The 22,379-nt window shown below is 43.2% G+C and overlaps 1 protein-coding gene across 14 annotated transcripts in view; it reads left to right on the top strand.

Annotated features, from left to right (window-relative positions):
• SH3GL3 (SH3 domain containing GRB2 like 3, endophilin A3) overlaps positions 1-22,379 on the top strand; it is a 167,710-nt gene that overhangs the window by 118,332 nt on the left and 26,999 nt on the right. For 12 of the 14 annotated variants that reach the window (XM_024232904.2, XM_054531752.2, XM_024232905.3 and 9 more), the window contains 4 exons: positions 492-625; positions 4,514-4,672; positions 14,913-15,016; positions 16,601-16,710. In XM_024232904.2, the coding sequence (XP_024088672.1) occupies positions 492-625; positions 4,514-4,672; positions 14,913-15,016; positions 16,601-16,710 (507 nt within the window). Of the gene's footprint in view, positions 1-491; positions 626-4,513; positions 4,673-5,362; positions 5,669-14,912; positions 15,017-16,600; positions 16,711-22,379 lie in introns of those variants that run through there. The other 2 variants (XM_054531759.2, XM_054531758.1) reach the window with 1 other exon arrangement.

The raw sequence follows: 22,379 nt of genomic DNA, 5'->3' as shown, positions 1-22,379 counted from the left end.
GAACCTTCTAGAAGGATACAGGGAGTAGCCTTGAGAAGATCCCACGGCTGGAAGCTGAGATGTTTTGTTGGTTTATTTCTATTGTAATTTTTACTGGTTAACACTTAGCCCCATGAGTGAACCCTTTCATTGTTTACAAAGAGATTTTATTCTCAAGCTTCTAAGGAACCCTCCGTGCCAGTTTCCCAAATTACCAGTTTTTTAGAAAGGATCTTTATCTCCATCTAGTGGTCCAAATGGTAAGTACTTCGGTCTGCTAGCCTCAGTTGCATTTTCTGTGGTGGTGAAAGTGCAGAACATAGAGAGGAAAATACAGAAAATAGGAAGACTTGCTTTTTCTTTTTCATTCTGATCCAGGATTCAGAGGTCCCGGAGCAAGGACCTTGCTACACCATCATCCACAAACTTTTGGTAAAGAATGAAATAAATAGCACTGTTAACCTGGAGTAGTGTTCCCAAAGAACCTTTTGTATTTATGTTTTCTATTCAAGGCAATGCATTGATAGAAGTTGGTGAATCCATGAAGCTAATGGCTGAGGTGAAAGACTCTCTTGATATTAATGTAAAGCAAACTTTTATTGATCCACTTCAGTTACTACAAGATAAAGATTTAAAAGAGATTGGGGTAAGTCTTCCAGGGTATAAATATACCTGTTGCTACATAAGATGATGTTTATATTTAAAATCACTAGAACGTTTCAGCAGACTGAAAGCATCATCTTATGATGCTTGTGAGTAGGGTAAAAATAACTCAGTTCTATTTTCCTGGGCTCACTGGGAAAGAGTGCCAGGATCCATTAGCCCTATCTGCCCTGGAGATGAAGCAGGATAATGGGAGGGAATGTAAGCCATGTTCTTTCAGCTGGAAATTCTGTATTTAGTTGAAGCCAGCTCTAAGCCAGGCTAAACAAAGTAATTACATAGCTTTATAGTGGATTTCTTATTATCAAAATCGTACCATAGTTGCATGTTTTGATGTGTTGCCCTGGTGGTCATTATTTTCCATTACTTCTCAAGAAGATCAATACCTAGAAATTGAATTTTTCATTTGGAAAACTGCTAAAAATGGCATGCATGGGAGTTTTCAGGTACCTGGAGGTACTTGCATGCCACTTGCATGGTGGCATTTTTGTAGATGTGCAAAAACAGCCCCGAGACTTCTACCCCACCAGGGACTTCTACTCTGGAGGTACAAGCACCGTCTTATGGATATGTACAGAAGATGTTCCTCCAGGTGCCTTCAGCATGATCTCAGCTTGGAGGTCATTTGAGCCTTGGGCATATCCTGTTTTCCCTTCTTCAGACCTATTGATTCTCAAAGTGTGGTCCCTGGACCAGCAACATCAGCATCACTTGTGAGAAACGCAAATTCTTGGGCCCCATCCCTTATCTCCTGAATCAGAAATCTTGTGGGTGAAGCCCAGTAAGTCTGTGTTTTATAAAGTCCTCCAGGTGATTCTGATGCACGCTAATGTTCAGAAACCACTGTTCCAGCCCATCCTTTCCAGAACTCGAAGGGGAAGTGTGAACCGCCACTGGTCTAGCCTATGTGACAGAGATGAGGCTGGTGGGATGTGTGAGCTTGGATGGCCTTCCCTGCTTGGACCGTGGGCCTTGAGGTGGCTCCATATTCCAGGGGCCAGAGAAGGAACTGATGGATGTCAGATTATTGGTTCTTCCTTTGTTCATTCATTGATTTATTTATTCATCCATCAACTGTGTATGGAGAGCCTGCTCTGCCCTGCCACAGTGGTGGTGGGCACTGGCCATATATGGCTAAACAAGACCTGGTGCATGCCCTTGTGAAGCTCACAGGTGCAGGGGAGAGAGACAAGTCAACAGATACCATACACTTTGACAGTTGTTGGAGAGATGAGCCCAGGGACACGAAGGAGAGGCACCTCCTTCAGCCTGGCTGGGTCAGGGAAGGCTTCTCAGAGGAGGAGAAGCTGGGCATGCAGACTGGGAGACTGGAGTGCGCAAAATATCCAGCACAAGCTGACCAGAGGGCCAGGGCTGTGAGAACAGGCAGGCTCGGGAACCTCGGTTGTGTGGTATGGCCAGGGGATAGGGTGTGTAGGGGTGGGGGTGCTATGGAGGGAGGAAAGGCTGAGAGTCACGGAAAGCCCTGGATGCCTGTCCAGGCAATGTATTTAGAGTTTCTGCTGAAAGAAAAGGGTATGAGGGAGAATTCAGGAAGTTTGAGTGAGAAATGAAAGCACCCATTCAGAAGCTCCCTAAACATCCCACTCCTTGGCCCCGTCACTCATACCATCCTCTTCTTCCACCTCAGGGGAAACGTGTCCCTGTTGCTCTCAAGCCAGTCCTTCTCTGGGCTGCAGGGTCTGTCACCTCTCACCTCCTCAGGGCCTTTGTGACATCCATTGTCTTCTCTGCTGTATCTTCATTCTTTCCCTTTCTGTCTGTTGGCTTCTTCCTGTTAACATTTACGCACATCAGCACAGCTGCCCTTGACCCCTGGCGTCACATCTCACTCCCTCCTGTCCATTCTGCAGCCCACAGCCGGGGCACCCTTCCTGACCTGCAAACCTTCCTGGCTGCCCACTGGCAGGGGGGGAAGATACAGCCCCTCAGCCCTTCACAGCCTGGCCCCTCCTTTCCTCTGTGGCCTTATTGCCACCCCTTCCCCACATGAACTCCGCCCAGCCTCACTGAATTATTTCCAGCTCCCTGGTGACGTTTTGCTTTGTGCTTTCTTGCTATTTGCTGTCTTTGTCCTTTCACCCCTTCTCCTGGCTGAGTCACCTTTCTCCTCAGCTCAGATGTACTTTCCTTTGGGAAGCTGTTTGTTCTTTCACTAGACTCCGTGGGGTACCCCTTCTGTGCCCCTGTGCCATGAGCACTGTTGCTTACCTTTTGCTCATGTTGGGCAGTCCATTCCTCGGGGTGAGGGATCGTGGTTTGTTCCTTGTAGTCACAAGCCTGCCACGTGGTTTGTGCTCACACATTATTTTATTTTTTTAATTTTAATTTTTGTGGGTACATAGTAGGTGCATATGTTAGTGGGGTACAGGAGATGTTTTTACAAATTATTTTTGAATGGTTGATTCTAGAGAAGTGATAGTCTGGGTTCTGGGGATGCCAAAACATCTCCCCCAAATGCACAGTTGTAAAACCAAATGCCTCCTTTGCTGACATATAGCAAGTTTTATTTCTTCTTGTGCTGTCATCATGGAGGAAGGTCATATGAAAAGTCAGCATTGCTCCTCCACCTGGCCAACCACAGACACATATGTGGTCCTGAGTAGTAAGTGGGTGAAATGTGTAAAATACACTTATTCTGAAATGTTGCAGTTCCCTATGCAACAAAATAGTATTCTAAATGCCATCTTGTTACTCAGCTGCTGTTTGATATAGAACTGTAAATCTAAACTTAAATTATGTGGATGATGGAAAGTTAAGAGTCCAAGGTTTAGGAAGCCTTTCATAGTCTCAGCTATGCTCTGTGTCGCTCAGAAATCAGGGGTCAGAAGCCTGTCCATTTGACATACAGCTGACTTTCAGGTGTTCATGTAGAGGTACAGAGGGATTAGGGACCAGCCCAAAGTCACAGAGCATAGGAGAGAGATGCTTCTGACTCTCTGGGTCTTGTGTGCTCTTTTCACTGAGTCATGGAAGTCAGAAGCAGTGCTTCCTGCTAAAATGAATAGTGCAAGCTATCCCCGTGCTTCAGTGGGATGATTAGTTTCTACATACACTTTCGATGCCCAGTATCTGATTTCCGAGGATTATAGCCATAAACTCTCCAGGGACCCCTCCCTTGTCCTGTATAGCTATCCCACTCGACACTGTTTCTGACACAGGGTCTCTCTGCTTGGACACAAACTGTGATAGGAAACCTACTGCTACGCAAGGCAGCCTGTTCCATGAGTGGACAGTTCTAACTGTTATATTTTGTTAAAGGGGTTATAATATTGTTTAGAAATTTTACTGTTTCAGAGGTTGTCTGTGAATCTCCTTTGCATTCATTAACAGCGTTTTAAGCAATTTATTTCTTGATTGTTTGGGAACTTTATGGAGATCCGTTAATATTCTAAGGGATTGTAGAAGTTTGTGATTTTATAGTCTACTACTTAGTCAGTACTTGACAATAGTGCCGAAAGAAATGTTCCTACTGTGTTTTGTTTGGTTAACCTGGTTAGAAATTATCTGGACATTAAGAAGGCTGAAGTGAGGGATCGTATAAAGAACATTGGAAAATAATATCTGAGCATGGCTACTGCATCTTTATGTTCCATAAAGACACTCATTTATTCTATCACCGATCTGTCCATTCATTCATTCATTCATTCATTCCACAAATATTCCTTGAGCACCTGAAGTGAGAGGAGCCTCCATCAGGTGCTGAGGTGCTCCCAACAGCAGTGTAAGGTGGGTTCCTGCCCTCTGGAATCTAGGCCGAGAAAAAGCAATGACATTTTAATAGAAATAATTTTTTGTGCCAGGTTTTGAATGTAGCACCTCTCTGAGGGACTCCATGCTCTTTTTTTAGCATCACCTGAAAAAGCTGGAAGGCCGCCGCCTGGATTATGATTATAAAAAGAAACGAGTAGGTAAGATACCAGATGAAGAAGTCAGACAAGCGGTAGAAAAATTTGAAGAGTCAAAGGAGTTGGCTGAAAGAAGCATGTTTAACTTTTTAGAAAATGATGTAAGTATTTAAACCAAATAGGAGATTTTAATGTAAATGAATGAAACATTGAATATATGACTATGATCGGCATGTTGAAAAACTCTAAAGCAGGAGTGTCCAATCTTTTGGCTTCCCTGGGCCACACGTAAAATACACTAATACTAACAATAGCTGATGAGCTTAAAAAAAAAAAATCATATTTTTTTTTTTTTGAGACGGAGTCTCGCTCTGTCAACAGGCTGGAGTGCAGTGGCGCCATCTTGGCTCACTACAACCTCCGTCTCCTTGGTTCAAGTGATTCTCATGCCTCAGCCTTCTGAGTAGCTGGGATTACAGCCACGCACCACCACACCCAGCTAATTTCTGTATTTTTAGTAGAGATAGGGTTTCACCATGTTGGCCAGGAGGGTCTCGATCTCCTGACCTCGTGATCTGCCCGCCTGGGCCTCTCAAAGTGCTGGGATTAAAGGTGTGAGCCATCACCCCCATCCAATCTCATAATGTTTTAAGAAAGTTTATGAATTTGTGTTGGGCCACATTCAAAGCCATCCTGGGCCACATGTGGCTTGTGGGCCACAAGTTGGACAAACTTGCTCTAAAGCCTTAGTTGTTATGCAAGTTTCTGGAATTTTCTCCTATCTCCTGCCTCAGAGATTGATTGCTTCAGACATCTGGCAAGCCCTGACTCACATATTTTTTTGGAGACAGGGTCTCACTCTGTTGCCCAGGCTGGAGTGCAGTGGCACAATTGTGACTCACTGCAGCCTCGACCTCCCAGGCTCAAGCAATCTTCCCACCTCAGCCTCCTGGATAGCTGGGACCACAGGCATGCCACCAAACCCGGATAATTTTTTGTCGAGATGGGGATTTCACCATGTTGCCCAGGCTGGTCATGAACTCTTGGGCTCAAGCCACCTACCCGCCTCAGCCTCCCAAAGTGCTGGGATTACAGGTGTGAGCCACCACGCCCAGCCCCTGACTCAATATCTTAAATCTTGAGGAGTCCTGTTTATCCCAGGATTGCTTCAGAGGTTCTCTCTGAAGATTGCTAAGTAGACTGGCTTCTGTATGTGAGGCCATAGCATTTGTGGTTTCACAGAAGAATGAAAAGTCCAGGTTATGTGGTAATTTGCCGTTTTGCTAAGACTGAAAAGTACTTGGCAAGGCAGATGGTTAAGGGAGAGCAGCTCTCTTAGCTGGGGGACGGAGAGCCACTGTCATCCCCCAGCTCTCTGGCACCTTTACCTGTCATAGCCCACATTCAGGACACAAAAGCATCACCTAAATTTTTCATCTGTTCCATAGTGGTGCTTGTGGGCTCGGGAATTGTGAAGGTCTTGGATCTTATCCCTCAGAAGTGCCAATCTTCTGTTGTACTGTGGTTCCTGCTGTTTGCTTTGATTTGATTTGTCCAGGTAAAGTCAAATGAAATGGAATTAAGGAGGACAGTGACTCCTGACCAGGCAACACGCAGCTGGGGGTGGCCTCCCTGCTCAGCCTTGGGTTTAAGGGGCCATTGGCACTTTGACTGCCTGAGTGGAAGAGGTGTCAGCCATCTGCCTCCCTCCTGAGCCCCTGCCCTCGGCCTGGCTTCAGTGATGCAAGGAGCTGTCTCAGCCCCAGCGTTAGTATGGGACCTAATTGTTAAGTTTTTAAACCTGTGGGAACAAGTCAGGAGGTTTATTTATCCTCAAGACCATGTTGTACTTATAACAGTTTATTTAAAGGTACACTGAGGTCTTATATCTTTTGAGTCAAGTCAAAATGCATTGAGCACCTTTTATTTACCATGGTGATGTGTGGAGGAATTATGTCCAATACTGACAAGACATTCATCCCGGAGAATTTATTCTCCCAACTGGAAATGCCAATTTGAAATTTCCCATGCCCGTTAAACCACTGAGACCTGAAAAGTACACTCTACTGTGTTTCTTCTTTTAATTTTTTTTTTTTTTTACATTTTTTTTTGGGAAATAGGAGGTGTGACAGTTTGGTATCTCTGTTTTTCTTTAAATATATAAATTTCCTCTTGAAATTGTCCCCAAGCAACAGCGATTTTGTTTTGTTTCAGATTGCCGTATTATTTTGAAGTCTTTAGAAAATGTATTTGAAGTGTGACATGTATCAGATACTCCTTGTGGGGCCATATGGAATGTTGCCCTGCTGGCTCCAGGCCCATTCATGGCTTAAACTCTGAGATTGTGTCTTGTGTGTCAGATGTGCAATCTGACCCATTTGTTCCATTCATTACCTTCATGCGGGAACCACAATGATGGATTTTTGTGAAGTGCTCCGTGAGGGAAGCCTGTCTCAGCCACGCCGGCTTTAGCAGTTGACCCGAGACCTCAGTTTTCCCCCTCAGTCAGTCAAAAGTCAAAAAGGATCCCTTCATTATAAAAGCTCAATCATTTGTCCATGTTTTGACAGTGACACATATTCTGCCTGTCACAAATGGGTTAAGCCCTCCCACCCTGCCCCAGCAGAAGTAAGAGCTGGTTCCTAGCCCAAGCTCCGCAGGGGCCCTGGTGCTGGCCTTGCTCCGGCCTGGTTGCAGTGTTTCCTCCAAGGCTTCCTGTGGGAAATTGACCTGCAGATGAGTGGAGGTTTCCCCTGTTCAGCTCTTGGGAGTTGGGGCTGCTCCCTCAGCCTGGATCCTGGGGTCTTCACCTTCACAAGGAGGGGTTGTCTGGCTTCTACTTCTGCCATTGAGGTGAGAGGAGACCAACGTTATGAAACGGAGATGGGCCGCCCAGGCTGCCTGGGAACTAGGCTCTTCCCTTCCTCCCTCCTTCCTCCTTCCTGCCATCTGTAGCTGCAATGGCTACTAGGTGTGCTCTGGCTGCTGGTTCTTGCGGTAATGGTGGTGATAGTGATAATGATAAAGACAGTGGTGATAATGATGATGACAATGACAAGAGCTACCATTCACTGACACCCCATGATAAAGAGGCTAAGGGGGTGCTGTTGATGGTCCCTGTCATGGCGCACGTGCGTTTACCTTTTCTCCTACCCAGGTTTATAGCTGAGGAGACTCAGAGATGATTGTGTAGGCTTCAGAAGCCCATCTTACTCTCTTCTTGGGGTTAACAGCAGTTAGATCAGAGGATACCACCTCATCCTTTTCCATGTCAGTGTGTCTGTGCCATAGCCAGGTGGTCTGACCGTCCTCTCCTGTTGACCAGACAAGGTAGAGAAAAATCTCCTGCTGGTCACTCCTTGGACCTGACATGCCAATGCCGATACTGCCTGGTGCTTGGGGATAAACAGAGAATGTGACTAGTTGGGAGAAAGACAAAATGCCAATACATGGTGGATGGGGCATACGTTGAACCCTTGGCCCTGTGTTTGGCCCATCTCCAACAACCAGGCCAGAGCTGGTGGCCCTGTAGCCCATGGGACTCTGGCTTCCTGCTCCCTGTGAGTCACAACCCGCATGTCCAACCTTGGTCACTCAACCTCTTGTGTCATGTTGCTTCCTTTCCTGGTGGGGAAGTCCTGCATGAGGAGCTGTGCTTCAGGATGGCTGGGGAGGGCTGGATTTCCTGGCAGAAACTAAAGATGGCTGGGACCTGTTCTAATCGCCATGTCAAACACAGTGGGTCTTTGGGTGCTGCTGCCTGATGGATTGGATGGTGTTTCTACCTGATCTGGTACCTGCTGGAGACAAGGTGCACAAACTGTCAAATGAGTGGCTGCAAGGGAAGCCTGGTGGCAGACAGCGGAGGCCCTGACACTTCCTCCAGACACAAGTGGGACATGCTTCTGTTACTGTGGTGGGAAGTTTGGGGATGTCAGTCACAGCCATTCACCCTTTGGGTTCTGACCAATGGAGGAAGTGACAAAAAAGCCGGATTGGAATCAAGGGACATCTCTTTAACTGATGAGAAAGCTTGAAAATTGTAGAATACAGACCTCCTGGTCAACCGTGCTGAAGGACATGGCCTGGGCCTAAAGTCCTGTTGGCACTTTCTCCTTCTTGCACCTTTGGTGGATGACAGCCAGCTCTAGGGGGAAGCCAGCCTGTCTCACCACCCAGACACAGCCTGAGATGCTGAAGCTGGGTGAGTGGGAGCCTTGCTGGCCCCAACCCTGCAGAGCCAGTGACTGAGGCAGAGCAACCCATCCTACTAACTAGGGAGCACCCCCAGCCTCATCCACAAGAGGAGGAAGAGAAGGGCCTGGCGAGAGGACTTAGAAGCATTCTCTCCAAAGAGAAAATGAATAAGCAGAGAAGCAAATGAAGGGAAATCCTCTGAGATGGGTGTGCTTGGTGCTCTGGTGCTACCTCTCCATCTCTGTTTGGCACTGACAATTCAAGACCAAAATCTCACCCTGGGGGAAGAGCTGGTGCCTTCTCCAGCCCTCATGTCTCATCATCCTGGCTAAGACACAATAAAAGCTTCACCGGGGAATGCCTCAAAAGAAACTGTTTGCCAAAGCTCTGACTGATGTGAGGAGAACCCTGACTGGAGTTAACAGACTTGGTCTTTCCTGGGTCTCCAGGTGTAATACTTCCTAGGGTTTTCTGGCCAACAGGCCATTTGCAGGGATTTCCAGGGTGTGGTTGTTCATCTGTCCTCACCTCTGCGTTCTCCCAACTGAGAAACAAACTGGGGGAGCCACACGAGATCACACGCCAGCCACTTGCTCAGAGAGCAGGGCTGTCTAGAAAGCCATGTTGGAAGGGGCAGCTTGGGCCTGGGCCCACAGTAGAAATCCAATGAGCTATTCCTGGCCTGAAGTCTAGACCTTGGAGCCCCTGCAGAGACAGCGGGTGCAGAGACCACAAAGCCAGATGACACACGATCTTGTGGCCACTTCACAAACCCACTTTCTTGAGAAATCTGGAGCCCAGAGCCAGACCCCTATTACCTTTCCTTGCAGTGTCTAGATACCCTGGTTATTAGGGCCAAGTGGGTGCCACTCCCACAATCTCACCAGTTAGATGAATCACCAAAGGAAGGAGAGGTAGAGAGACATGACGTGCTCACTCTAACATTCCTAAGCAGAAGTTTTATCTATTTTCTCATCTATTTTTGGCAGAACTGGGAATGGGAGAATGAAGAAGAGTCTCCTTTGGCCCCACACTGTAGCCTTTGGTTGTCTTGTGAGTGGGAGCTGGATTGGAGACATTGAGCATCTCTTCACATCTTGCCTGAGGCTGAGCAGCGTCGTTATTCTATAGGCAGTGATGCAAGCCAGGAGGTGTTTTGGTTCTCCAACTTTCCAGGGATCCAAGAGAGGCAGTCCTATGACCAATTTCTCGCCAGGCCAAGTTGGGCCTGGCAGGGTCCTGAGAAGTACCCAGGGCAGCCCTCCTCTTGGAGGAAAGTGTGGGAAAGTCAGCAGACTGGTTACCAGCCTTCATTGCCATATCTTGGGAACACTATATCACCCATAGGCTTGTTAACACACTGTCACCTCTTCTGTCTTTGCAGAGAAGTTTATTCCTCATTATTCCTCACAGCTTACTAGTAGCAAATGTAGGTCTTTGACATTAGCAGAAATCAGAGATATTCCATAGAAGATGCCTATTTCAGTCCAGTGAGTCCAGGCACCTGCAGTACTGGCTCTCTTGGTATACATTCCCCAGCTACGGGATCCTCCCTCCATACATGGGTTCCCAAGACCAGTGGAATTACTAGATTCCAGATTCCTGGAGTCTTTCCATTGGTCTAGAGTGGCATTTTCCAAAATCCATTCCATAAGATGTTAGTGTGTTTTGCATTAATAATGTCTTTGTGGTCACATAAGTTTGGGAAATGCTGGGTTAAATAAAACTAAACAGTTTCTTTATCACAAGACTTTTCAGAGTCTTTTTTGATAGTATGAAAGATTAATCTCTAAGCGGTTCCTAAGAGAAAATACAGTTGGCAGTTTACCAAACTTATTTGACCACAGAATTCCGTCACATTATTACATTATTACTAATGTTTCAGGGACTGTAATGTGTGGAATAAGATGCATTAGGAAGTACTGAACTTGTAGAAAGCATACCCAGCAAGGCGTGAGATACCTGAATTCTGTTTCTGATTTTGCTTCTGCTAAGCCTCTGGGAAAATCATTTCACCTGACTGGTGTTGGGAAAATTAACAACTGCATTTGAGAAATTCTTTAGAAGGACAAAGTGGAGAATAAAAGTGTAAGGGATTATTATCCATGTTATTAATTTAATTGCCTTACTCAAACTTTCTCAGAAACTCTGAATAAAGGCTTTTGCCCCATTGGAAAAGGCATCTGTTTATGACCAGACTGCAAAGTTCGTGAGAAATTTTCCATAGCTTCTCTGAGGAATCCAAAAAGAGTAGAGGTCTTTGATATGAGAGAGCAAGAAATTACTGGTATTATTACACTGTAAATTGAAGATGACCTCTATGGGAAACGTGCCTTTTCAGTTGTGAAAGAGAATGGCTTGTCGTCTTTTGAAGAAGTACACTTCTTTATTTGTGCATGCCAAACACACTTGCAGACCCCAGGCATCTGGACAGGCATCAGCTACTCACATCACAGTTCTCTCTCTGTCCTCGCCATGGGCTTCAGGGTGTGCTACTCTCTGCTTACTCACCCAGCTGCTCACCAAGTCCCCTGGTAAGGGATTGCTAAGGGGTCAGAGGAGGAGGGTTCCCAGCCCTGCTCCTTCTAGGCACCCCAGTTTCCATAGTCCTCTTGCAGAGTTGGCCTAAGACAGCCTTTGTTAACAATATGCAGTCCTTTGAGCTCTTCCTTTGGGTACAGACTAAGCCCTTTGCAGTTGGCCCACAAGGCCAGGCTAATGGCTCAGATCTTATGCAAGTGTCCCTGGGGTTTCCACAACTCCTAGAAACTTCTAGTATCCTTAGTCCATTGTAGTTGGGGACATCTATTCTCTGTTTCCATCCCCAGGACTAAGGTACTCCCAACGGCCATATATGTTGCTAATCATCCATTAGTTTCCAGCTAAAGAGAGGTTTGGAATGAAATGCATCCACAGGTGACACATGTGTGTCACTTGTGGATTGTTTATTGTGTATAGTCTGCCATGGGAGATAAATTGAGTTAATTCCTGTTTTGGGGTTATCCCTCAGAAGAGAATGAGGAGCCCGGGGATACAGCCAAACTGACAATGAAGTCCCTGGGCCCAGCCATGATGGGCTCATTACCCCCTGAGCTTGGTTCCTATGCGTCTCCAGGTAACAACTCCCATCACCATGAATGGGGGACCCTGGGCAGCACTAATCTCATTGCTAGGTTTGTACATAGTTTGAGGATGGGCTAAAGCAGCTCTGTACCAGTTTCCTATTGGGGCCATAACAAATGACCACAAACTGTAGCTTAAAGCAACACACATTTATTGTCTTCCAGCCTAGAGTCCTAAAATCAAGGTTTGGGTAGGGCCATGTTTGTTCTGGAGGCTCTTGAGGAAGAAGCTTCTTCTTTGCCTTTTCCAGCTTCTACAGGCGCATTTCTTGGTTCATTCTTCGCTTCCTCCCTCTTCACAGCCAGCGGCACAGCATCTTCACATATCTCATTCTGACCTCTGCTTCCATTGTCACATCTTCTCTGACCTTGGCACTCCTGTCTCCCTCTTAAAGGACCTCATGATTACGTTGAGCCATTCAGACATTCCAAAATAATCTCTTCATGTTAAGATCCTTAACTCAATCATAACCGCAAAGTCCCTTTTGCTATGTATAGTAACATATTTGCAGGTTTGGGGAATTAAGATTTGGACATCTTTGCAGGTTCTGTGATTCTGTCTACCTCAGGCCCTCTCTGGTTTTATGGTTCTGTGTGTCTCCCAAGTAGCTTCACAGCCCTCACTTCACACATTTGTCAACCATCGAGGCCTGTGCCTCCTTGACCTCTAACCTACATGGAAGTCGGATTGCATTATGAGTTTCTCACTTCAAACATCAGCTGAGTGTGAGCCCATCTGTAGGAGCTGGAGTGCTTCACTTTCAGAAAAGGGAGTGGATTCTCTGGAAATCCAGTTCCTTGGCGTATATCACGTGAACATTTTCATGGGTGAGGTCACACTTTGCTCTCAAGATGGCACCAGCACAGTGTCAGCCCAGGTCTCAACCTGGAAGTGGAATTAAGCCTTTCTTCCCATCCCAGGTGACTTTCTCTGATTCAACAGATGGACTGCTAAAATTCTAACAATGGAAGAAATGTTTTACCTTTTGGTCAGGTTTTGGCTCTTGCTAGGCCTGAGTTTGTTGCTTTATCTTGGTTCTGCCTGTCTAGGTATTTATTTCTAATCGTGGTTCAGGAAGTTGAATGTACCTGTGTTGGTCTCCATGGTCCCCACCACACAGCTCAATGCTCATGACCTGGGGGACAGCTGGAAGCTTCCATTTTCTGAAATCAAGAGGAAAATAATCAATCGTAGCACACCTAGTCTTCACTGTCAACAAGAGACTTACAGCCTAGTAGCCAGCCCTTCAGGACTTGTACTGAGCACCTACTAGGTGCAGGCATTGGGCAGTGCTGCCATTGTTTCCCAAGGTTTAAGGGTTTTCAGGATTCATTTCCTTCCCAAAGTCAGCCACCCAATGAGCAGTTATGAATGCATCTCTAGATTACATGACCTTGTGTTTTAGCCACAACAGAGAGGATAGCTGGTAATCCCCTTGCCCCCTTCCCATTGCCCAACCCCAAATATGTTTCAAGAAATATTCATTTAGCTATCTTTCACTATTTCTTTAGAACTTATAAAATGCAAGTATGTTTCAAAGTGGGTAATAAGACAGGACAAATAAATTTTACTAAAGGCAGAGAGGCATGGCATAGATTTTACCAAGCACACCACTCTAGCCCTGTAAGGAAGAAAAATTGTTTCTGTAACAAATTCTACTATGATTGTGCTAGGCCATGGCCCTGGACTTATTTAAAAGTACGTGTAAAAGCCAAAGAGAAGAAATTTAAGAAGTCCTTAGGATTTGGTAGGGGCCAGGCTGTCTTTGTTTTGTTTATTGGGTTTTTGGAAATTTAAGGCTAGGCTTGTTGCTTTTCCAGCCACAGAGCATGGTAAAGTAAATGAAACCCGACAGGATTTCATTGTTCGGATGCTGATCACAGCTTGGCAGACATGGAATTCCATGTGTATCTTACATGCATATTGAGCCCGTGTTTAAAATAGTATAAGTGAGTAAGAAAAATTTAAGTACAGGCAACTAAAGGATGATTTGCAACTACAAATGAAAGTAGCTTGGATCTTTGAAGGCTGACAAGTCCATGGTTGGTTAGGCAGGGTGAGATTGTATAAATGAATCAGCAGGCAGACTTTGCCCTAAAGCTGAGTAGAAAATGAAGTATGGAAATGATGCATAGGCTTTGGGGAAGCCTGGGAAGTGTAGGATTGATTTTGATTTGTGTCTTTGTCCAGCTCTAGAGTTGATTGGATTCTTGCTGGGGGAGGCCCATCACCTCAACCCTCTGGAGCTTGCCTCCGGGGCTTTCAGAAATAAGCTTAATTAATCTCTTTCCTGTAGCAGCCCTTCAGACACGTGGGGGAGCAGGAAAGCTCTCAGGCCTTCCTTAGATTGCTCTTCCTCAAATTATACAGCCCCATATCATCCAGGTTTTTCTTATGAGACACAGCTCTAAAAAATTCATTGTAAGTTAGTCATTAATTTCATGAATGTCTTGATTTGTGGGAAACAGAGATGCCAGTGTCTTTATAGGTCATTCCCTTTAGCTCTACGTTTCAGGGAAAATCTGTTGAGTGGATAGCAACAAAATGCATATAGGGGACAGGGAAATCTTTGCCCCCGTTCACATGTTGCTCCCTGGCCCCCTTTCTTATCTGTTTCATTTACAGTTCTTAATTGTTTAATTTACTTAATGTCTTGATTTGGCTTAGCTAGAAAGTACGTGTAGAGATACTTGACTAAGTAGGCAGTTCCTTTGCTAAATGTTGGCTTCATTTATAACTGGAAGAGCTTTATCTGTCTGTTTTCAGATCCATGAGCTTTATAGCATAGAAAATCTCCTGAGAAAAATCATCATCTAATTGGAAAAACAGGCATTTTATTGAGTTAAATCAAATTCATAATCACAAATAAATTTGAACATGTTTTTCCAGCATTTATAGCTCCATGCCATGACCTGTATGATTATTATACAGAGCTCCTAGATGAAATTAAATGAAATGGACAAGAGCCGAGGCAGACACTGGTCTTCCCTGCAAAGCTGGGTTTTTGTTGCTGGTCTCCTCTCTCTCTGGACATTACACAGGCTCTGGCCTCCATGGAATAATTTTCCACTTCTGCTGCAGGTAGAACAAGTCAGCCAGTTGGCTGTGTTCATAGAGGCAGCATTAGACTATCACAAACAGTCCACAGAGATTCTGCAGGAGCTGCAGAGCAAGCTACAGATGCGGTAAGCACCTCCACGTTTCTTACAAGCCAAGGGCTGCGGAGGTAACATCTATTGAAATCCATCTGTCTGTCTCTCCATCTCTCCATCTCCCTCTTCCCCTGCCTCATTCTGTTTTGAATTTTCTTTCACTGGCTTTCGTGGTTGGATGTGGGGTGGGACTGAGATAATAAGTACTGACTTTGGCCAGTAGGATAGAACTGAGAAAAGGGACCTGGCAGCTTTTCTCCTTTTTCTTTTCATTAAATCCCTTTTTTTTGTGACCCGTGTTTAGGGCAACTAACCAAAGTTGCTCTCCCACCTGGGACATTAGCCCCTACAGAACTACCCTGGCTTCATTGCTGATTTGATGAGAGTTTAGCTCCCCATTCACAAAGGGATGGAAAACATCCAGAGCTATGGAAAAAAGTGAGATGTTGTATGGAAAATATGTAAATATCTGTAAAAAAAAAAAAAAAAAAGATAATGTTTTCGCTTCACCAGTACGAATTTCAGGATATGTTCATAATATTGACTAGTATTGAAAGAGTCAAAATATTGACAAATTTCAGGCTGTGTTCATAATATTGACAGGTATTGAAAGAGTCAAAAATATCTTCTGAACAATCAAAGAAAGGTTTCTGCATTCCTTGTGAATTTAATCATAGATGTAGTCTATACTTTTCTGAAAATTAGTAATATTATATATAGTCTGCATGGCAACCCTATTTATTAAAATATTGGGTTAAAATACCCTTTTTTAATTAGGTTTGATAACAGAAAATTGTTTTACGCAGGATTATGGCAATGCATAAATTTGGAGGGATTTTTACTTAAATCAATGACATAGTTACATAGGGAAGACAAAGATGTGTTCAGTCCCTGAAGCATCCACTTTTGCAGGCAGATAGTTTACCTGTTACTGACAGGAGTGTATTTTCATAATTCTATTGTAATCTATAAGAGTAGAGTGAGGGAGAAGGCAGCTCCCATCACTGGATGCTGACCACGTCCCAGGCACTTGCTGGATGCCTCAGAGACTTGATGAAGAAAATTAGTCTCTTGTTTTGTTTTGTTTTGAGGTGGAGTCGTGCTCTGTTGCCCAGGCTGGAGTGCAGTGGTGCGATCTTGGCTCACCGTAACCTCTGCTTACTGCAACCTCCGCCTTCTGGTTTCAAGAGATTCTCCTGCCTAAGCCTCCTGAGTAGCTGGGATTACAGGCACCCGCCACCATGCCTGGCTAATTTTCGTATTTTTCGTAGAGATGGGGTTTCACCATGTTGGCCAGGCTGGTCTCGAACTCCTGACCTCAGGTGAGCCCCTTGGCCTCCCAGAGTGCTGGGATTACAGGCATGAGCCACCATGGCTGGCCCAATTAGTCTTCTTCAAGATGAATGTCACTCACAAGCTCAAATAGAGAGTTGAAAAACTACATTTGTGATATCACCTCCATCACTTCGGGCTACTCAAGAGTCAGTGTGTAAAAATCGTCCCTTTCATGACCACTGGCTGTAACCTAAGTTCCTGTGCTCAACAAGGCAGAGAGAATGAGTGTTTGGAAAGCTTTCAACATCAGATGTCTGGCTCATCTTATGATGTGTGTTACAGAATATCAGCTGCATCCAGTGTCCCCAGACGAGAATACAAGCCAAGGCCTGTGAAAAGGAGTTCTAGTGAGCTCAATGGAGTTTCCACCACCTCTGTAGCGAAGACGACAGGTAAGTTGACCATTCTAATATGCTAAGTGTGCCTTTAGTAAAGCACTTCTAGAAACACTTATTTACTGCTTGTTTCTGGGTCAGTGAATACACACAGACCCTGGATATCTTTCTTTGGTTGTTTGGTAAATTCCCTTTTCCCCTAAATGTGCCCCTTTTTTCTGTTCCCTGGGGAAGAATTCTATCACTTATATAATGTGGCATTTAGAACCTTGGCCATAGAACCATTATGGCTACATCATCCTTTATTTTTTTAACTCTTTGAAAATATCTTCTTAATTTATTTTTAAGTTGAAATTAGCATTTTTGAGCAACTGCTATATGCTAGATACTACCTTAAGTGCTGCATCATTATTTTTTATTAAACAAGTGATGTAAATGTGTCTTTTAGTAATATAATCAAACAGAAAAAAATTGGTAAAATAATCAAACAGAAAAAAAAATTTAATGGTATAAGTCATTCTATAGTCTCTTGTGATCACCCCCACCATCCCAGTTCGCTTCCTAGATGTAGCCACTGTTAAAAATTTGGTATAACTTTTATCATATCTATTGAGGTACATAGATATACACATAAACAGCGTTTTGGATTTTTTTCTGTTTTTTATTTTTTTCTTTTTTGAGACAAGGTCTTGCTCTGTCACCCAGGCTGTAGCTCAATGGCACGAACATGGCTCAGTGCAGCCTTGACCTCCTGGTCTCTAGCAATCCTCCTGGCTCAGCCTCCCATGTAGCTGGAACTACACGCATATGTGACCCTGCCAGGCTAATTTTTTAATTTTTTGTAGAGACAAGGTCTCACTTTGTTGCCCAGGCTGGTCTGCAACTCCTGGGCTCAAGCAATCCTTCTGCCTTGGCCTTCTGAAGTGCTGGGATTACAGGCATGAGCCACTGTACCCAGCCTTTTGTCTGTTTTTTAAATGCAAGATTATACTAGGCATATTGTTTGGCAGTTTGCTTTTTAAAATGTATCACTGTTTCTTGGAGTTATTTCCATATCATGCATATAGATCTATCCCACTGTTTTAACAGCTTCATAGTTTTCTATTATACCATTTCCCTATTGGTGGACATTAAGGTTTTTTCCAGTTATTTGCTACAGTGAGTATCCTTTATCCACTGTGCTGGCTACACTACTGTTAAAGCATGAACACCTGCTACCCCACAACCATGCCAGTAGACTTCCATTTCTGCCAAGCACTCATGAGAAAAAAATGGTATCCAGTCTTAATTTGCATTTTCATGATTATTAGTGAGGGTGAACTTTCTTTTCTATATTTTAATTTGTATTTCCTTATGTCTGAATTGTCTGTTTATGTCATTTATTTGTGTTTTTTGGGGGTAGTTTGCTTTGTCTTATTGTTTTATAGGAGCTCTTTTCATGTGAGGATATTAATAATATTTTTCCTAGTTTGTCATTTATCTTTAAACTTTGTTTATGGAGTGCCTTGTCCCTTTGTTGCTTTTGCTGTTGTTTGCTTTGTTTAGTTTTGCTTTGCATATACAGAAGCTTTTATTTTGATGTAGTCAAATGTATCTATCTTTTGCTTATGACTTTTACATTTTGTGCCCTGTCGTGATTACATTTTGTGCCCTGTTGTGAAAAGTCTTCCTATCCCTGAAGTTATTCTTCTACAGTTTTCTACTACTTTGAATAATCTTTTCTTAATATTTAGATCTTTATCATAAGGATTTATTTTTGTAAATGAAAAGAAATTCCCAAACTATCTTTCAGAGTTGTGCTACCATTTCACATCCCCACCAGCAATATATTAGTGATCCAGTTTCTCCACATCCCTGCCAGCATTTGGTGTTGTCACTATTTTTTATTTTAGCCACTTTGATAGGTGCGTAGTTAATCTTACTGTGGGTTTAATTTGCGTTTCCTTAGTGACTAATGATGTTGAATATCTTTTCATGTGTTTATTTGCCATCTGTGTATCCTCTTTGGTGAAAGTTTCTTCATGTCTTTTGTCCATTTTCTAAATGGATTGTTTACATTTTTACTGTTGAGTCTTGAGAATGCTTGATTTATTCTAAATACAGGTTCTTTCTATATATGTGATTTGCAAATATATTCTCTCACTCTGTAGCTTATCTTTTTATCCTCTTAATAGGGTCTTTCACAGATCAAAATTTTTAATTCTTATGAAATCCAATGTATTCATTTTTAGTTTTATAGATTGTGTGAAGTCTAGGAATTCTTTGCCTAGCCCTAAATAGTAAAGATTTTCTTTTCTTTTCTTTTCTTTTTTTTTTTTGGGACAGAGTCTCACTCTGTAGCCCAGGCTGGAGTAGAGTGGTACAATCTTGGCTCACTGCAACCTCCACCTACCAGGATCAAGTGATTTTCCTGCCTCGGCCTCCCGAGTAGCTGGGACTACAGGCGCACACCACAATGCCTGGCTGATTTTTATAGTTTTAGTAGAGACGGGGTTTCGCTATGTTGGCCAGGCTGGTCTCGAACTCCTGACCTCAAATGATCTGGCTGCCTCAGCCTCCCAAAGTGCTGGGATTACAGGTGTTGAGCTACCACACCTGACCTCTCCTATGTTTTTTCTTAAGTCCGTGATCCACTTTGTGTTAATTTTGTATAAATGTGAGACTTAAGTCATTTATTTTGCCTATGGATGTCCAATTGCCCTTTCAAACACACATTGCTCATATAAGCTGCACAGTGTGAATTTTCTTTTTTTTTTGTTATTTAATAATTTTATTTTTATTTTATTATTATTATTATTATTATTATTATACTTTAGGTTTTATGGTACATGTGTGCAATGTGCAGGTAAGTTACATATGTATACATGTGCCATGCTGGTGCACTGCACTCACTAACTTGTCATCTAGCATTAGGTATATCTCCCAATGCTATCCCTCCCCCCTCCCCCCACCCCACAACAGTCCCCGAAGTGTGATGTTCCCCTTCCTGTGTCCATGTGTTCTCATTGTTCAATTCCCACCTATGAGTGAGAATATGCGGTGTTTGGTTTTTTGTTCTTGCGATAGTTTACTGAGAATGATGATTTCCAATTTCATCCATGTCCCTACAAAGGACATGAACTCATCCTTTTTTATGGCTGCATAGTATTCCATGGTGTATATGTGCCACATTTTCTTAATCCAGCCTATCATCGTTGGACATTTGGGTTGGTTCCAAGTCTTTGCTATTGTGAATAATGCGGCAATAAACATACGTGTGCATGTGTCTTTATAGCAGCATGATTTATAGTCCTTTGGGTATATACCCAGTAATGGGATGGCTGGGTCAAATGGAATTTCTAGTTCTAGATCCCTGAGGAATCGCCACACTGACTTCCACAAGGGTTGAACTAGTTTACAGTCCCACCAACAGTGTAAAAGTGTTCCTATTTCTCCACATCCTCTCCAGCACCTGTTGTTTCCTGACTTTTTAATGATTGCCATTCTAACTGGTGTGAGATGGTATCTCACTGTGGTTTTGATTTGCATTTCTCTGATGGCCAGTGATGGTGAGCATTTTTTCATGTGTTTTTTGGCTGCATAAATGTCTTCTTTTGAGAAGTGTCTGTTCATGTCCTTCGCCCACTTTTTGATGGGGTTGTTTGTTTTTTTCTTGTAAATTTGTTTGAGTTCATTGTAGATTCTGGATATTAGCCCTTTGTCAGATGAGTAGGTTGCAAAAATTTTCTCCCATTTTGTAGGTTGCCTGTTCACTCTGATGGTAGTTTCTTTTGCTGTGCAGAAGCTCTTGAGTTTAATTAGATCCCATTTGTCATTTTTGGCTTTTGTTGCCATTGCTTTTGGTGTTTTAGACATGAAGTCCTTGCCCATGCCTATGTCCTGAATGGTAATGCATAGGTTTTCTTCCAGGGTTTTTATGGTTTTAGGTCTAACATTTAAGTCTTTAATCCATCTTGAATTGATTTTTGTATAAGGTGTAAGGAAGGGATCCAGTTTCAGCTTTCTACATATGGCTAGCCAGTTTTCCCAGCACCATTTATTAAATAGGGAATCCTTTCCCCATTTCTTGTTTTTCTCAGGTTTGTCAAAGATCAGATAGTTGTAGATATGTGGCATTATTTCTGATGGCTCTGTTCTGTTCCATTGATCTATATCTCTGTTTTGGTACCGGTACCATGCTGTTTTGGTTACTGTAGCCTTGTAGTATAGTTTGAAGTCAGGTAGTGTGATGCCTCCAGCTTTGTTCTTTTGGCTTAGGATTGACTTGGTGATGCGGGCTCTTTTTTGGTTCCATATGAACTTTAAAGTAGTTTTTTCCAATTCTGTGAAGAAAGTCATTGGTAGCTTGATGGGGATGGCGTTGAATCTGTAAATTACCTTGGGAAGGATGGCCATTTTCACGATATTGATTCTTCCTACCCATGAGCATGGAATGTTCTTCCATTTGTTTGTATCCTCTTTTATTTCCTTGAGCAGTGGTTTGTAGTTCTCCTTGAAGAGGTCCTTCACATCCCTTGTAAGTTGGATTCCTAGGTATTTTATTCTCTTTGAAGCAATTGTGAATGGGAGTTCACTCATGATTTGGCTCTCTGTTTGTCTGTTATTGATGTATAAGAATGCTTATGATTTTTGTACATTGATTTTGTATCCTGAGACTTTGCTGAAGTTGCTTATCAGCTTAAAGAGATTTTGGGCTGAGATAATGGGGTTTTCTAGATATACAATCATGTCATCTGCAAACAGGGACAATTTGACTTCCTCTTTTCCTAATTGAATACCGTTTATTTCCTTCTCCTGCCTAATTGCCCTGGCCAGGACTTCCAACACTATGTTGAATAGAAGTGGTGAGAGAGGGCATCCCTGTCTTGTGCCAGTTTTCAAAGGGAATGCTTCCAGTTTTTGCCCATTCAGTATGATATTGGCTGTGGGTTTGTCATAGATAGCTCATATTATTTTGAGATACGTCCCATCAATACCCAATTTATTGAGAGTTTTTAGCATGAAGCGTTGTTGAATTTTGTCAAAGGCCTTTTCTGCGTCTATTGAGATAATCATGTGGTTTTTGTCTTTGGTTCTGTTTATATGCTGGATTACATTTATTGATTTGCATATATTGAACCAGCCTTGCATCCCAGGGATGAAGCCCACTTGATCATGGTGGATAAGCTTTTTGATGTGCTGCTGGATTCTGTTTGCCAGTATTTTATTGAGGATTTTTGCATCAATGTTCATCAAGGATATTGGTCTAAAATTCTCTTTTTTTGTTGTGTCTCTGCCAGGCTTTGATATCAGGATGATGCTGGCCTCATAAAATGAGTTAGGGAGGATTCCCTCTTTTTCTATTGATTGGAATAGTTTCAGAAGGAATGGTACCAGTTCCTCTTTGTACCTCTGGTAGAATTCGGCTGTGAACCCATCTGGTCCTGGACTTTTTTTGGTTGGTAAGCTATTGATTATTGCCACAATTTCAGCTCCTGTTATTGGTCTATTCAGAGATTCAACTTCTTCCTGGTTTAGTCTTGGGAGGGTGTATGTGTTGAGGAATTTATCCATTTCTTCTAGATTTTCTAGTTTATTTGCGTAGAGGTATTTGTAGTATTCTCTGATGGTAGTTTGTATTTCTGTGGGATCGGTGGTGATATCCCCTTTATCATTTTTTATTGCATCTGTTTGATTCTTCTCTCTTTTTTTCTTTATTAATCTTGCTAGCGGTCTATCAATTTTCA

This window comes from Pongo abelii, chromosome 16, assembly GCF_028885655.2.
Source record: "Pongo abelii isolate AG06213 chromosome 16, NHGRI_mPonAbe1-v2.0_pri, whole genome shotgun sequence".
Classification (NCBI taxonomy): domain Eukaryota; kingdom Metazoa; phylum Chordata; class Mammalia; order Primates; family Hominidae; genus Pongo; species Pongo abelii.
Note: the sequence above shows the minus strand (reverse complement) of the source record. Positions and strands in the feature narration are given on the sequence as shown.